The sequence below is a fragment of the Schistocerca piceifrons genome, chromosome X (genome assembly GCF_021461385.2).
Source record: "Schistocerca piceifrons isolate TAMUIC-IGC-003096 chromosome X, iqSchPice1.1, whole genome shotgun sequence".
NCBI lineage: Eukaryota > Metazoa > Arthropoda > Insecta > Orthoptera > Acrididae > Schistocerca > Schistocerca piceifrons.
Window position 1 is genome coordinate 224229526 of NC_060149.1, and position 14820 is coordinate 224244345.

The 14820-nt window shown below is 40.7% G+C and overlaps 1 protein-coding gene across 1 annotated transcript in view; it reads right to left on the reverse strand.

Annotated features, from left to right (window-relative positions):
* Positions 1-5322, reverse strand: part of LOC124722260 (glutaryl-CoA dehydrogenase, mitochondrial-like) — a 40266-nt gene extending 34944 nt beyond the window's left edge. The window contains exons 1-2 of the mRNA XM_047247448.1: positions 5264-5322; positions 3386-3605 (exon numbers count right to left, since the gene is read on the reverse strand). Coding sequence (XP_047103404.1) covers positions 3386-3605; positions 5264-5322 — 279 coding nt within the window. The remainder of the gene's footprint in view (positions 1-3385; positions 3606-5263) is intronic.
* Positions 5323-14820: the final 9498 nt, after the last annotated feature.

Below are 14820 nucleotides of genomic sequence, written 5' to 3' on the forward strand. Positions count from 1 at the left end.
CAGCCATTTTACTCAGAATTTCCAAAACAGGCCATGGGCGGCACCCCACAGAACTTAATGGGAAGTGTGTAAAGTAACCCAGGTTGCATAATTTAACCCAGTTTATGGTACATCAAATTCAGTCGTTATCTTAAAACCATTGCAGAGTATACCCTTGCACGTTTCATCCTCTCAGAAACTAAACTCTGCTTATATTCTGCTAAAACACAAAAATAGTTTTATACATAATCACTATTATGAATTTGAATATTTTATTTCCATGCATTCAAAAGACAGCAGTAGATTTTAAGCAACTTTCTTCTTCTCTGAATTTCTAATTCCTCTGAAGCACACATAAATTTGATAATTACTGAAGATTTTTGTACCCAAATGTACAAAAAACTTTGGACAAAAACAGAAGGCATTCAGCCTGATCCATCTATTTGCCATGCTTTCTGTCAAACTACAGCAAGCTGTAGTCTCAAAATAAAATGGCACAAAACCTACAGCACTGCTCCCTGTCTAGCACTGCTGCAATTGCATTCTCACAATGAGTGGCTTTTGGATATTAGCGAGATCATGAAAACCAATCCTCTGCAACAGTTAACATGTTCATCTGATGATTAGATTATAGTGTATGTTTTAGAGTTCAGTTGTTACATCATATTTCAAAAGAAAATATAAAACTGACAAGAATATTTAGAACATATAGAGTGAATATCGAACACACACAGAGACTGGCAATAGCAAGAAAAACTTTCCTGAAAAGCAAGATGATGTTAACAACAAATACAAATTTAAGTGTTAGGGAGCCTTTTATGAATGTATTCATTTGGAGTGTGGTGTCATGTAGAAGTGAAATGAAGAAAATAAATGGTAAAGAGAATATAAGCTTATTTGGTGCTACAGAAAAATCCTGAAGATTAAATGTATAGATTGGATAAGTAACAAAGAGGTACTGAATGGAATTAGACATCAAAGAGCTTAACATCAAAACTTGCCTAACAGAAGAAAGAGATTGATTAGACACATCCTGAGGCATCAAAGAATAGTTTAATTTGGCCTAGAGGAACGTGTCAGGGGTAAAAATTGCAGGAGGAAATCAATGTTAAATACAGTAGGTAGGTTTAAATTGATGTAGGGTGCAGTAGTTATGCAGGTAGTAAAAAGTTTATACAGGAAAACAAGTCAGTCTTCAGACTGATGAATTCAACAATTACAATAAGCACTCTGTATTACTCGGCAAGGTGAATCAGTTACCTGGCTGTAATGGGAACTACTTGGCGATGTGACTTGTTACAGTAACGTTCCAGTCCATCTGAGAGTGTGAGCACAAAAAGGGACTGCAGAAAATACCTTTGTGGAAAGCCATTACTACTTGCTATTAACATCGTTAATATTACAGGCAATGAAAACGAGGAAAGTGTGATAGTGCTGACACAGAAGGTGATAAAAGATGCATTCAGTTAGGGAATGGTGTGCAAATTACAGAAGGAGGGATATGATGCCAAGTGGAGTAGGACATCAAGTATGTGCCCCAAAACAGAATTAGAGAAATGCATACAATAAATATTTCATTGGTGATCTAAATAAATTGCTGCAATATTATGGCCATGGAAGGAAATACAATCTTTGCAGAAATTTCACAGCTGTTGTTTCACTGAATTAGCCTTCCCTACTAGAAAAGAAGCTCTAAGAAAAACTGTTCCATCTATGGGATTTGATTTTAGAAGTTGCTAGAATGAATGAGTCATGAACATACTGGCAAAAAAGCCTATGATATCAGACTTTTAAAAAAAATTTATAAAATGAAGCATTAGCATAAAGTGACCAATGGTTTACTTAGATGAGCCATGGATCCATACATACTACACTGTGAAAAATATTGCAAAGTGGCAATGTGTGAACAGTGTCATCGGACAACAGTGCCAGAGAGCGTTTCATTGTTGTGACTGCAGAGTTTTATTTTTTGTTCACATTTCCTCTGTGACTACAACAGGAAAACTTCAGACTATCATGTAGAAATGGCAAAAAAACTACAAATCTGTAGAGACAAAGAAAACCAAACTTTCACATTAATTATGGAGCAACAAACACTTTCTCTTTATTCAATTGGTAAACTCTTGCAAAAAATGTCCCTTCTTACTGCTGTCATGCCATCTAGACCTAAATCCTACAGAACTATTATGAAATCTTGCAAAGATAATCATGATACATCACACATCTTACTCTCTAACCTGAAAAACTTAACAGCTCATGCTTCTGCTGCTAATAAATAAATGTTGTTTGTCATCTAGCTTGGTGCATACCTTTTGATGTAACACTACCTTGGTGATTTATGCATCAATTTTTCTGGTTATAGTTGGCATTACAAGGCTAAGTGGGTTTCCTTCCAAACCTTTCCACCTACGAAAAATTTGAGATGGTCACTGGGAATCAAACACAGGACCTTGGCATTACTAGCCACAAATGCTAACCACTAGACCACAATGTCACTTTGCTTATGGGGCTGTGACATTATCTTTTACTGCTGTGTCCTTAGAAGACTTGAAATTATACGTATCATGCCAAAAAAGTGTGTGATGATGAGTGGAGGAGACACACTTTGATGGCCAAGGAACTGAAAATATAAATAAAATCACTCAGCACAGATTCAAACAAAAAGTCAGCATTGTCATCCTTCAGTGAAACAGCAGCAAAGAATCAACAGATACACACGTAGAAAATAGCGATGTCACAGGGGAAGATAGTTTTCCAGATATTGCCCTTCTTACTGCTGCCCACTGTGAGCAGCCAAGGTGAGATATACTATGTGTCCCAATTCCGGTCTTATTCTAAATGGGTACTTCATTTAGATGTGAGTATAGACATTTAGCGTGTGACACCACTCCTCTTGTAACAGTACTGGAAGGTACACCATTACTACCTCCCCTCCTTGCTTATAGGGCATGAACACAGGGGCACCAGCACCCTGGCCAGATAATTGGATTGCTTTGCTGGGTAAAACTTCAGCTAAGGGAATTAAAATACACTCATCTATGGAATCTAAAGGAAGTTCTAGACATTACAGGCATAATAAAGAAGAAAATTGTAGAAAATAAAGTAACTTTTGAATCTGTTGCCTAAAGATGCTTCTACTAGAATAAAGAAATTTTTCTTGCTGTTCTGAGTTAATGCATACACAAAACATGACACTTTGCCATCACTTGTTCCTACTAACACACAATTCTCATTTAACAAAGAATTAAATACTGCTCTTGGTTGGTGTCGCAACGTAGTTGTCAGTCTCACACATTGCAATTCTTGACTGAATTACTCTGCCCATATTCAGTATGTTCTGGTGTAAGATTAGGGATCATGGTAGTGAGTTATGGTGACACATGACAAAAACAAAATTCAAGCTTACTTTGAAACTGGTCACACCAGGAAGAACGTTTTCCTCTGGAACTTCAACTTCATCTAAGAAAATCATTCCTGTAGCAGATGCCCGAAGTGAGAATTTGCCTTCTATTTTGGGTGTTGCCAATCCTTTAGCTCCATTCCTTTCCACAATGAATCCTCGTAACTTGCCGTCTTCACATTTTGCCCAAATAATTAAAATATCTGCAACTGGGGCATTGCTTATCCTGAACAGACAATAAGTTACATAAACATAGATGCAGTATTACAAGTACACTTTTCAAATCAAAAGAAATCAACACAATGGAAACTCATCATAGATAGTATTAAGGAACAAGCATATGACAATATGATGTGTCTGAAATACCCAAATATAGCTACAGGTATGTACTATTATGCATGCCCACTCGGTTAGCTGTGCGGTCTAACGCACTGCTTTCCAGGTAGGAGGCATGCCGGTCCCCGGCACAAATCCATGCAATGGATTAGTGTCGAGGTCCGGTGTGCCAGCAAGTCTGTGGATGGTTTTTAAGACGGTTTTCCATCTGCCTTGGCAAATGTGGGCTGGTTCCACTTATTCTGCCTCAGTTACACTATGTCAGCGATTGCTTCACAAACACTTTCTCCACGTACGCATACACCATCATTATTCTACCATGCAAACATTGGGGTTACACTCGTCTGGTGTGATATGTTTCTGGGGGAGGGGAGGTGTCCACTGGGGGCTGAACCGCACAATAACCCTTGGTTCGGTGTGGGGCGGCGGTGGGGTGAGTGGACTGCTGTAACCTGTTGTGGGATTGTGTACCACTGTGGGCTATGGCAGGGACGAAGCCTCTCCATCATTTCTAGGTCCTCAGTTCCATACAATACAATATTATTATGCATGATTATTAACATAGAAAAGCACCAGTGTAGGATTTTTATAACATAAGAAATTATATTATTATTATTATTATTATTAACCTTTATTTGTCTATGATACCTTTACAGCCTTGAACATTGTAATTACTGCACACTTACAATGATGATATCACGTCGTACATATAAGGAATACATAAGCTAAAATAGAAGCACATTAGATGCCATTATATAAACATTCAATGCCATTAATACACTGCAACATTCAAAAGTAATACTACTGATAATGGAGTTCAGAAATGTCTGAGTGGATATAAAAGTCTTTTAATTAACAGCTGTTTCAACTTGCTCTTAAAGAAATTTCCACAGAGCTGCTTTACATTATTTGGCAACCTATTATAAAATGCAAGTGGACTTTCATTTGTAGCACTTTTGTTACTCAGTATCATAATAACAACACCTTATGAGACCTTAGTTTCTCCCAGTGTATAGAATGTCGTCACCCAGCTGCATTCCCCTAAGTTATTTGAATACACCTTGTTCATGTATTGCATTAATAAAATCTCTATTCATTATGCTTATTGCATCATTCTCTTTTACAAATATAATTGTCATAAGCATATACCTTTATTGTATAGTCAATGAATTATACTTAATATAGTCCCAACATGACTAGTGTTTGCTTACAGTAGTAATAACCATAACTAGTATCTTCTGAAGCCTGAGTATTTTATCCATGTAGACTGTGGGTGCTCTACCCCAAATTTCAGTCTCGTGTTGTAAATGAGAAGGGATTAATCCATAGAGCATTTGTTTAATAATAGGAGGATTTGTATATTTTTTCAGGTGTTTTAGTAACCAAATATTTCAGCTAGTCTCTTTACAGATGTAGCTGACAGACTCTTTTCATGTAAGACACTCATCAATAACAATGTCTAAAAATTTATGTTTATTGGATGTTTCAACTGTAGACAGTGATTCAGTATTTATATACACTTGAGACTGGTTGCAATTGAGGACCAACTTTATCACAACAGTCTTGGCCTTATTCGGTATAAGTTTATTCATGATCAGATGTTCCATGATTAGTTCAAAGTTGTCTTTATTGTTTTGGAATGCTATCTGCTCCTTGCGGCTGAGGATAATAAATGCTGTATCAGCAGCATAGTTCACTAGCTTTAAGTTTTATGATCTAAGAATACTTCCCTAGGAACTCCAAAGTTGAGAGTCTTGTATACTGATTTTACTGTGGGGCATTCTTACTTCCATTCTTATAATATAGTTTAGCATACTGTCTCCCATCTCAGAGGTAACTTATGAATTTTAGTGATACTGCTATTATACCGCTAATTTGGATAAAAGTACTGTATGATTTATAGAACCAAATGCCTTATGCAAATCTAGAATTAATACTTGCAACACTTAATACAGTGAAAAACCATACTTCAACATAATTGTTTCTCTTGTATCTGCACAGGCACGACAATGTTGCAAAACATAGCCATCAGCACAAATGTCACTAATCTAGCCAACTGTGGGCACTCAACCCGGGTGCCTGGAAGCTGGACCGCAGAAGAGGATAAACGCAATGTGCAAGTTGATCTATGGGGGAACAGGGAGTCCAAACACCATGTAGAGACACAAGGAGAAAAGCACAAAATGCAACCAGCATGAATTACCAAACAAATAACATGTGGAAACAAGAGCATGCTGCAATGTGGAAGTCAGGTCAGTGTTAGTCGATCACTCCATAGGAACTCACTGGCCCAACCTATCGTCCCTGGCAAGTAAACACCTGAGTCAGCAGTTCTGCCCATTTGACACTCCACACATGACGTCCATGATAGCTTCTGCACTACTCTACCACAGAACCCACTGCAGTTCATCTGTGTCCATACATTTGTCTCCTGGTGGGGATACCAAAATTTCAATTGAGCAACACATTATTGGCTAGTTCTACAGCCCTGAAAGTTCTCCTTGGTACCCAAGCCACAAAACATAATATCTTTATTTATGCCAATGCAATGTTCTTCTACATGCACATTGATACAGGTATTTCAACGATTGGTGGTCCATTAAAGGTTCCCTTACCTGAAATGAAGTTCAGTACATTTCTGTCATCTGTTCTATGCAAATAATTGAGGTTCAAAAAATTTTGAACTCAGGTCTACATTATTCATGTAATGTCCTGACAAACTGACAATTATTCTGGTATATGTTTCAAGTTTCCTGTTGTTGTTGTTGTTGTTGTTGTTGTTGTTGTCTTCAGTCCTGAGACTGGTTTGATGCAGCTCTCCATGCTACTCTATCCTGTGCAAGCCTCTTCATCTCCCAGTACTTACTGCAACCTACAAACCTACATCCTTCTGAATTTGCTTAGTGTATTCATCTCTTGGTCTCCCTCTACGATTTTTACACGCCACGCTGCCCTCCAATGCTAAATTTGTGATCCCTTGATGCCTCAGAACATGTCCTACCAACCGATCCCTTCTTCTAGTCAAGTTGTGACACAAACTCCTCTTCTCCCCAATTCTATTCAATACCTCCTCATTAGTTATGTGGTCTACCCATCTAATCTTCAGAATTCTTCTGTAGCACCACATTTCGAAAGCTTCTATTCTCATCTTGTCCAAACTATTTACCGTCCATGTTTCACTTCCATACATGGCTACACTCCATACAAATACTTTCATAAACGACTTCCTGACACTTAAATCTATACTCGATGTTAAGAAATTTCTCTTCTTCAGAAACGCTTTCCTTGCCATTGCCATTCTACATTTTATATCCTCTCTACTTCGACCATCATCAGTTATTTTGCTCCCCAAATAGCAAAACTCCTTTACTACTTTAAGTGTCTCATTTTCTAATCTAATTCCCTCAGCATCACCCGACTTAATTCGACTACATTCCATTATCCTCATTTAGCTTTTGTTGATGTTCATCTTACATCCCCCTTTCAAGACACTGTCCATTCCGTTCAGCTACTCTTCCAAGCCCTTTGCTGTCTCTGACAGAATTACAATGTCATCGGCGAACCTCAACGTGGGCTACAACCCCATCTCACTCCTTTCCCAACCACTGCTTCCCTTTCATGCCCCTCGACTCTTATAACTGCCATCTACTTTCTGTACAAATTGTAAATAGCCTTTCGCTCCCTGTATTTTACCCCTGCCACCTTTAGAATTTGAAAGAGAGTATTCCAGTCAACATTGTCAAAAGCTTTCTCTAAGCCTACAAATGCTAGAAATGTAGGTTTGCCTTTCCTTAATCTATTTTCTAAGATAAGTAGTGGGGTCAGTATTGCCTCACGTGTTCCAACATTTCTGCGGAATCCAAACTGATCTTTGCCGAGGTCAGCGTCTACCAGTTTTTCCATTCGTCTGTAAAGAATTCGCGTTAGTATTTTGCAGTTGTGACTTATTAAACTGATAGTTTGGTAATTTTCACATCTGTCAACACCTGCTTTCTTTGGGATTGGAATTATTATATTCTTCTTTAAGTCTGAGGGTATTTCGCCTGTCTCATACATCTTGCTCACCAGATGGTAGAGTTTTGTCAGGACTGGCTCTCCCAAGGCCGTCAGTAGTTCCAATGGAATGTTGTCTACTCCCGGGGCCTTGTTTTGACTCAGGTCTTTCAGTGTTCTGTCAAACTCTTCACACAGTATCGTATCTCCCATTTCATCTTCATCTACATCCTCTTCCATTTCCATAATATTGTCCTCAAGTACATCGCCCTTGTATAGACCCTCTATATTCTCCTTCCACCTTTCTGCTTTCCCTTCTTTGCTTAGAACTGGGTTTCCATTTGAGCTCTTGATATTCATACAAGTGGCTCTCTTTTCTCCAAAGGTCTCTTTAATTTTCCTGTAGACAGTATCTATCTTACCCCTAGTGAGATAAGCCTCTACATCCTTACATTTGTCCTCTAGCCATCCCTGCTTAGCCATTTTGCACTTCCTGTTGATCTCATTTTTGAGACGTTTGTATTCCTTTTTGCCTGCTTCATTTACTGCATTTTTATATTTTCGCCTTTCATCAATTAAATTCAATATTTCTTCTGTTACCTAAGGATTTCTACTAGCACTCGTCTTTTTACCTACTTGATCCTCTGCTGCCTTCACTACTTCATTCCTCAGAGCTACCCATTCTTCTTCTACTGTATTTCTTTCCCCCATTCCTGTCAATTGTTCCATTATGCTCTCCCTGAAACTCTGTACAACCTCTGGTTTAGTCAGTTTATCCAGGTCCCATCTCCTTAAATTCCCACCTTTTTGCAGTTTCATCAGTTTTAATCTACAGTTCATAACCAGTAGATTGTGGTCACAGTCGACATCTGCCCCTGGAAATGTCTTACAATTTAAAACCCGGTTCCTAAATCTCTGTCTTACCATTATATAATCTATCTGATACCTTCTAGTATCTCCAGGATTCTTCCATGTATACAGCCTTCTTTAATGATTCTTGAACCAAGTGTTAGCTATGATTAAGTTATGCTCTGTGCAAAATTCTACCAGATGGCTTCCTCTTTCATTTCTCTCCCCCAATCTGTATTCACCCACTATGTTTCCTTCTCTCCCTTTTCCTACTCTCGAATTCCAGTCACCCATGAGTATTAAATTTTCGTCTCCCTTCATTACCTGAATAATTTCTTTTATCTCATCATACATTTCATCAATTTCTTCATCATCTGCAGAGCTAGTTGGCATATAAACTTGTACAATTGTTGTAGGCATGGGCTTCGTGTCTATCTTGGCCACAATAATGCGTTCACTATGTTGTTTGTAGTAGCTTACCCGAACTCCTATTTTTTTATTCATTATTAAATCTACTCCTGCATTACCCCTATTTGATTTAGTATTTATAACCCTGTATTCACCTGACCAAAAGTCTTGTTCCTCCTGCCACCGAACTTCACTAATTCCCACTATATCTAACTTCAACCTATCCATTTCCCTTTTTAAATTTTCTAACCTACCTGCCCGATTAAGGGATCTGACATTCCATGCTCCGATCCGTAGAACGCCAGTTTTCTTTCTCCTGATAACGACATCCTCTTGAGTAGTCCCCGCCCAGAGATCCGAATGGGGGACTGTTTTACCTCTGGAATATTTTACCCAAGAGGACGCCATCATCATTTAACCATACAGTAAAGCTGCATGCCCTCGGGAAAAATTACGGCTGTAGTTTCCCCTTGCTTTCAGCCGTTCGCAGTACCAGCACAGCAAGGCCGTTTTGGTTGGTGGTGCAAGGCCAGATCAGTCAATCATCCAGACTGTTGCCCCTGCAACTACTGAAAAGGCTGCTGCCCCTCTTCAGGAACCACACATTTGTCTGGCCTCTCAACAGATACCCCTCCGTTGTGGTTGAACCTATGGTACGGCCATCTGTATCGCTGAGGCACGCAAGCCTCCCCACCAACGGCAAGGTCTATGGTTCCTGTTAATAAGCCATAATTCTTTCATAAGGTACAATGTATTCCCTTCCACAGAGAAGACACAAGCAATAAGAACTGAAATAGACCAGCAATAACTTCAGCATGGACAACACCAACACCATCAACTACTTCAGTAACAACTAAACAAACAGGAGAGCCAATAAAAAAGTTTGGAATAATGCAGTCACCAACAGTCTTAGGAGATACAAGCTTTAGTGTCCCTACTACCATGTCCATTGTCATTTGTGCCATTCCAAGAAACACAGGGGCTTGAGACTCTTACAGGCAATACCAAAAGCAACATTTTGAGGTGTTCCAGGTGCATTGTGTGAATGTATGTAATTCACTTTTGTAGTGGTTCTGCCACACATCTGTCACTGGCAGAAAACTTGAGAGGCTATCGTTTCTTATACCAGGTAAACTCTTATATTATTATGTTAATTGCTAAATAATATTTTAACATTTTATTTTAGACAGCGAAAATAACCACTAAATTTTTGTACTATTCTGAACCACACAATGATAAAATTACTGTCATAACAAAGCAGCAAGAATGGGGACCAATGAGAATATGTTGGGGGCAACAGAAAGGGAGAAAAGGCGTGGGAGTGTGTCCTCTGTGACAGAAACAAACAGAAGGCTGTCAGAGGTGGGAGCTTTCCACTGTTTATGGTCAAGATACAGGACAGCAGTAGCAGCCAGCAGGGGGTCTTCAGCATGGACTGGTGAAGAAGGACATTGCACCTGATCCCACATAACGCTGCCATTGTAGGTGATGCAGCCACTGCCATTATGGACACTCCATCCAGAATTAGGAGCTCATTCAATTGTTAAGTCCTAGTCTCCAAGATTACAGGGGTAATAGTCTCAAAAGGCCAAAATGGCTGTCATTTGCTATGCTACACAAAGGAAGCATCAACTACCATTTTGTAAAATGATCCCTGTTGCTTCAAAGACTTGCTGTAAGGACATTTTATTAACTGAACTTAATGCTGTAGCAGTGGTTCAGAAATTCATTTATGTAAGCTACCATGTTTGCTGAGAATACGTAAGTCACAAGATATTTGAACCTGTGAGTTATCATCTCCCAAGTCACCGTAAATTAGTGACTCAACCCCTTTTGCAAAATTTCTTCTAAAAAATATAGTACGGAAAGATATCACAGCAGCTATGGAGTTTAGTGGCATCATCTTGCCAAAAGTGCTATGAAGACATCACAACTAACTGAACTTTCCAACTACATAGAACTGTAACCACAATAATTAAAAAAAAAATAGAGTTTACTGTTTCATTTACCTTTCACTTGATTAACTCTGTCACTATTAACTTTTTACTGGACTGTATACTGAACTCTTATTTTTTCTCAATACTATCTCAGAAGCAAAACTGGTAAGAAACTTGTATTTTTCATCTTATTCATGTATATGTTTGGACTCAACTTTTTCCATGAAGTTGAGTGTCACCTGTCAGCACTGTTGGCCACAGAACTCAGGTTACTGTGGAGCAGAGATATGAATGTATCAAGTTTTCCTTTGCAGGAAAACAATTTCATAACTACTATGACCAAATGTGAGAAGAGCAAGGGAGGTTGTAGAGAGTGAAAGTGATGGAGGTTGAGGCCAGCCTGTTGCCAGGGGCAGAGAGGTTTTTGTATGGGCATTTATGAACCCAGTGTAGTGGGAACACAGTATAGCACATATCTATGTAGAACTAGCATTTCTATTGTTAATAACTTTTCTCATACAGCTCAGGATAATAAAAAAATAACTACTAATTTTCTGTCTAAAATAAAACATACAATCTTATTTTGTAGTAAATATTATCTTAATTATCTCTTTGTCTGCTGTGTAAAAGACTCAAACTGTTGTGACAGTGCCACGACATTTAACAGTGCCGCCACGACAGTACGCGCAAACGGCGATAGAGGCACTCCGCAACTCGGCTGAGCGCGGGAGCGCCACCTAGCTATGAACGGCGCCGGCCGCATGTCACGGCACGGCAGTCGAATAAGAGATACTGAGTTGTTATCATGTAACCAGCTATTGCTTCTAAGTGAGTGTGTTTGAATATCCACGCAATTATTGGGGATTAAAGGTTATAACACTTTTTGGCGACGAGGTCGGATATTTTCACTGCGTTGTGGATTTGTGTGTTCGTGACGGGGCAGACATGGAACAGCTTATGCAAGCACTCATTGAACAACAAACACAGTTGACGGCTGCTATTCAGGCGTTGTCGACATCGCTTACTCATCGTCTGGCTTCCTCTTCTCCGCCTCCATTCTCTCCTTACGACGAGGCCGCTGAAGACTGGGATGATTATGAGAAGCGTTTGTGGCAACACTTCTTGGCTTTCGGCGTTGTCGACGCTCCTATGTGTAAGTCGTTATTTCTATCTTGGATTTCCCCACGGATCTATCAGCTGCTATCTCAGTTAGCCCCTCTGTGGGAACCTGCCTCTCTGTCCTTCCAAGAAATGTGTGACTTATTGTCTAACTATTACCGAAAAAACACCCACGTCGTTGCCACCCGTGTGGCGTTCTACCAGTGTCGTAAACAGCCCCATCAATCTTACCGGGCTTGGGCGGTGGAACTACACGGCCTGAGTAGGAAATGTCAGTTTGTCACAGACACTCATCATGAGTCTTATGCTGATTCAATGGTTAGGGATGCTATTCTACGGCTTGCTCCTGATAAAGAAGTTCGGCAACGTGCCCTACAACTGCCAAACCCGTCGTTGTCGGAAGTTCTAAGCATCGCTCAATCCTCTGAAGTGTCTCACACTGCTGGCGGGCAAATAGATGTGTGGTGTGATGTAGGCGCTGTACAGTCAACTTTCGACCCGGACAATTTGCCTGTTTCACAGGAGAACGAAGATGTGGCGGCAGTTCACTCGCATAAGCAACGTCGCGTTGGGCCACAACGCTCGCAGCGACAACAGCAACCACGGAAGCAGGTTCGTTCCGCACTTCCTTCTTGTCCACATTGTTTCGTACAGCATGACAGGGCCGTGTGTCCAAAACGTTGGGCCACGTGTAATTCATGTAGGAAAAAAGGCCACATTGCTTCTGTGTGTCAGTCCCCTAAAGTTCCTGTCGACGAGGATGAGGCATCGGACATGGATGTTAACTGTGTGCTTTCTCAAACAAATAAGTTGTTTGTTACTGTTCGTGTTCTGGATAAAGACATTCGCATGCAAGTGGGCACTGGCTCTGCAGTAACTCTCATTAATTCTCGCACGTATTTGGAGTTGGGCTCCCCTCCCTTGTCTCCAGTTATGCGAAATCTGAGAACTTATAATAAACAGAAAATTCCTATCATTTGCCAGTTTGATGCTTCCACTGCCTACAAGTCTGTTGTTCGGCCCCTCACATTTTATGTAGTGGATCATGCGGGCTGTAATGGAACTGACGAATAGACGTCATTTTATTTTATGATACACTATTAGACGTCACTTTATTTTATTATTCACTAAAGTCATGTTATAAAAGCTTTTGCTTAAGATAATACTAAGTTAGGTGTTGCGATCAATAATCGATATTGGAATTGTATGTTCTTTGTAGCTTATGACCGTGTTCTTTGGTCTACTACGGGCTTTCGGCCACTTGTGTGTTGGCCACGGTTGAGTGTAGTTGTGCATATAGTTCTTGCAATAAATGTGTTTGATACAAAGAAACCGTGGAATACTGCGTCATTTTTCGATAGTCCAGTAATAATTAAAAAACCCGCACCTTTTTCTTGGACCCAAAGCAGCCAAGGAATCATCGCCTAGACAACAAGAAGCCACAAGGACAACGCAGACACAGCAGCATCAACAAAGGAGACATCATGGCCAGCTCTACTAAATTACTTTACAGCCATTAGCTACACCGTAACGGTGTCCTTATGGAGTTAACTTTTCCTGCACAGTAGAGCCGGTTCGTGACAGGGCACTGAAAACTGTTCGGTTATGATGCTTTCCAGTTGTTTGGGTTCTCCGTTGATGATGATGTGCACCTCATATCTGAGGATATTCCGTATCAACAGCTGGATGGATTGGGTTCTGAATTTTTGTTCGTGTTCTCTGCTGGTCTGGCTCGTGCCAAGGATTTTGAAGCCCACATTACTCTTAAACCTACAGCTTGCCCTAAGTTTTTCCTGGCACGCCCTATTCCGGTAGCGTTGCGTGCACCTGTCAAGGCTGAGATAGACAGGTTAACAGCTTCGGAGATTCTCCTTCCTGTTACCTCCAGCGAATGGGCATCACCAACCGTAGTGGTTTCTAAACCAAACGGGAGTCTGCAATTGTGTGGTGATTTTAAAGCCACTGTCAACGCTCAGAGCCTCATTGACACTTATCCTCTTCCCCGTCCTGAGGAAATATTTACCAAACTCACTGGGGGCCAGTTCTTTTCCAAACTTGACTTATCGGAGGCGTACCATCAGTTGCCATTGGATGCTTCTTCTAAGGAATTTCTCGTCATCAACACTCCTTGTGGGTTGTATCAGTACCAGCGGTTACCATTTGGCGTCGCTCGCGCGCCGGCCATTTTTCAGCGGTTTTTGGAACAGCTCACGGCTTCCGTTCCTGGCTGCATAAACTATCTGGATGACATTGTTGTCACGGGGGCCTCCACTGAGGAGCACCTTCGCAATTTGCGTTCACTGTTTCGGGTTTTGCATTCGGCTGGGTGGAGGTGCAATCTGGACAAGTCACAGTTCTTCCAACCCTCCATTGTGTATCTTGGTTTCCACTTGTCCCGTGAGGGTATACGTCCTCTACGTCAGCATGTTGCGGCCATTAACGCTCTACCCCGGCCGTCTACGGTCAAAGAACTTCAGGCGTTTCTAGGCAAGATTGCTTGTTATCACAAATTCATTCCATCCGTGGTGGCGGTCGCTCATCCTCTGCATCAGTTGTTATGAAAAAACGTCCCTTTCTGCTGGTCCGACGAGTGTGAGCAGGCTTTTGTCCGCCTGAAGGCTCATTTGCAGTCGGCGCCTTGTCTTGCCACATTCCGTCCGGATCAGCACTTGGTTCTGGCGACTGATGCATCACAGTATGGCCTAGGGGCTGTTCTCGCCCATTGGTATGAGGATGGGTCGGAACGACCCATTGCCTATGCTTCCAAGACCCTCAATGATGCATAACGGCATTACTCTC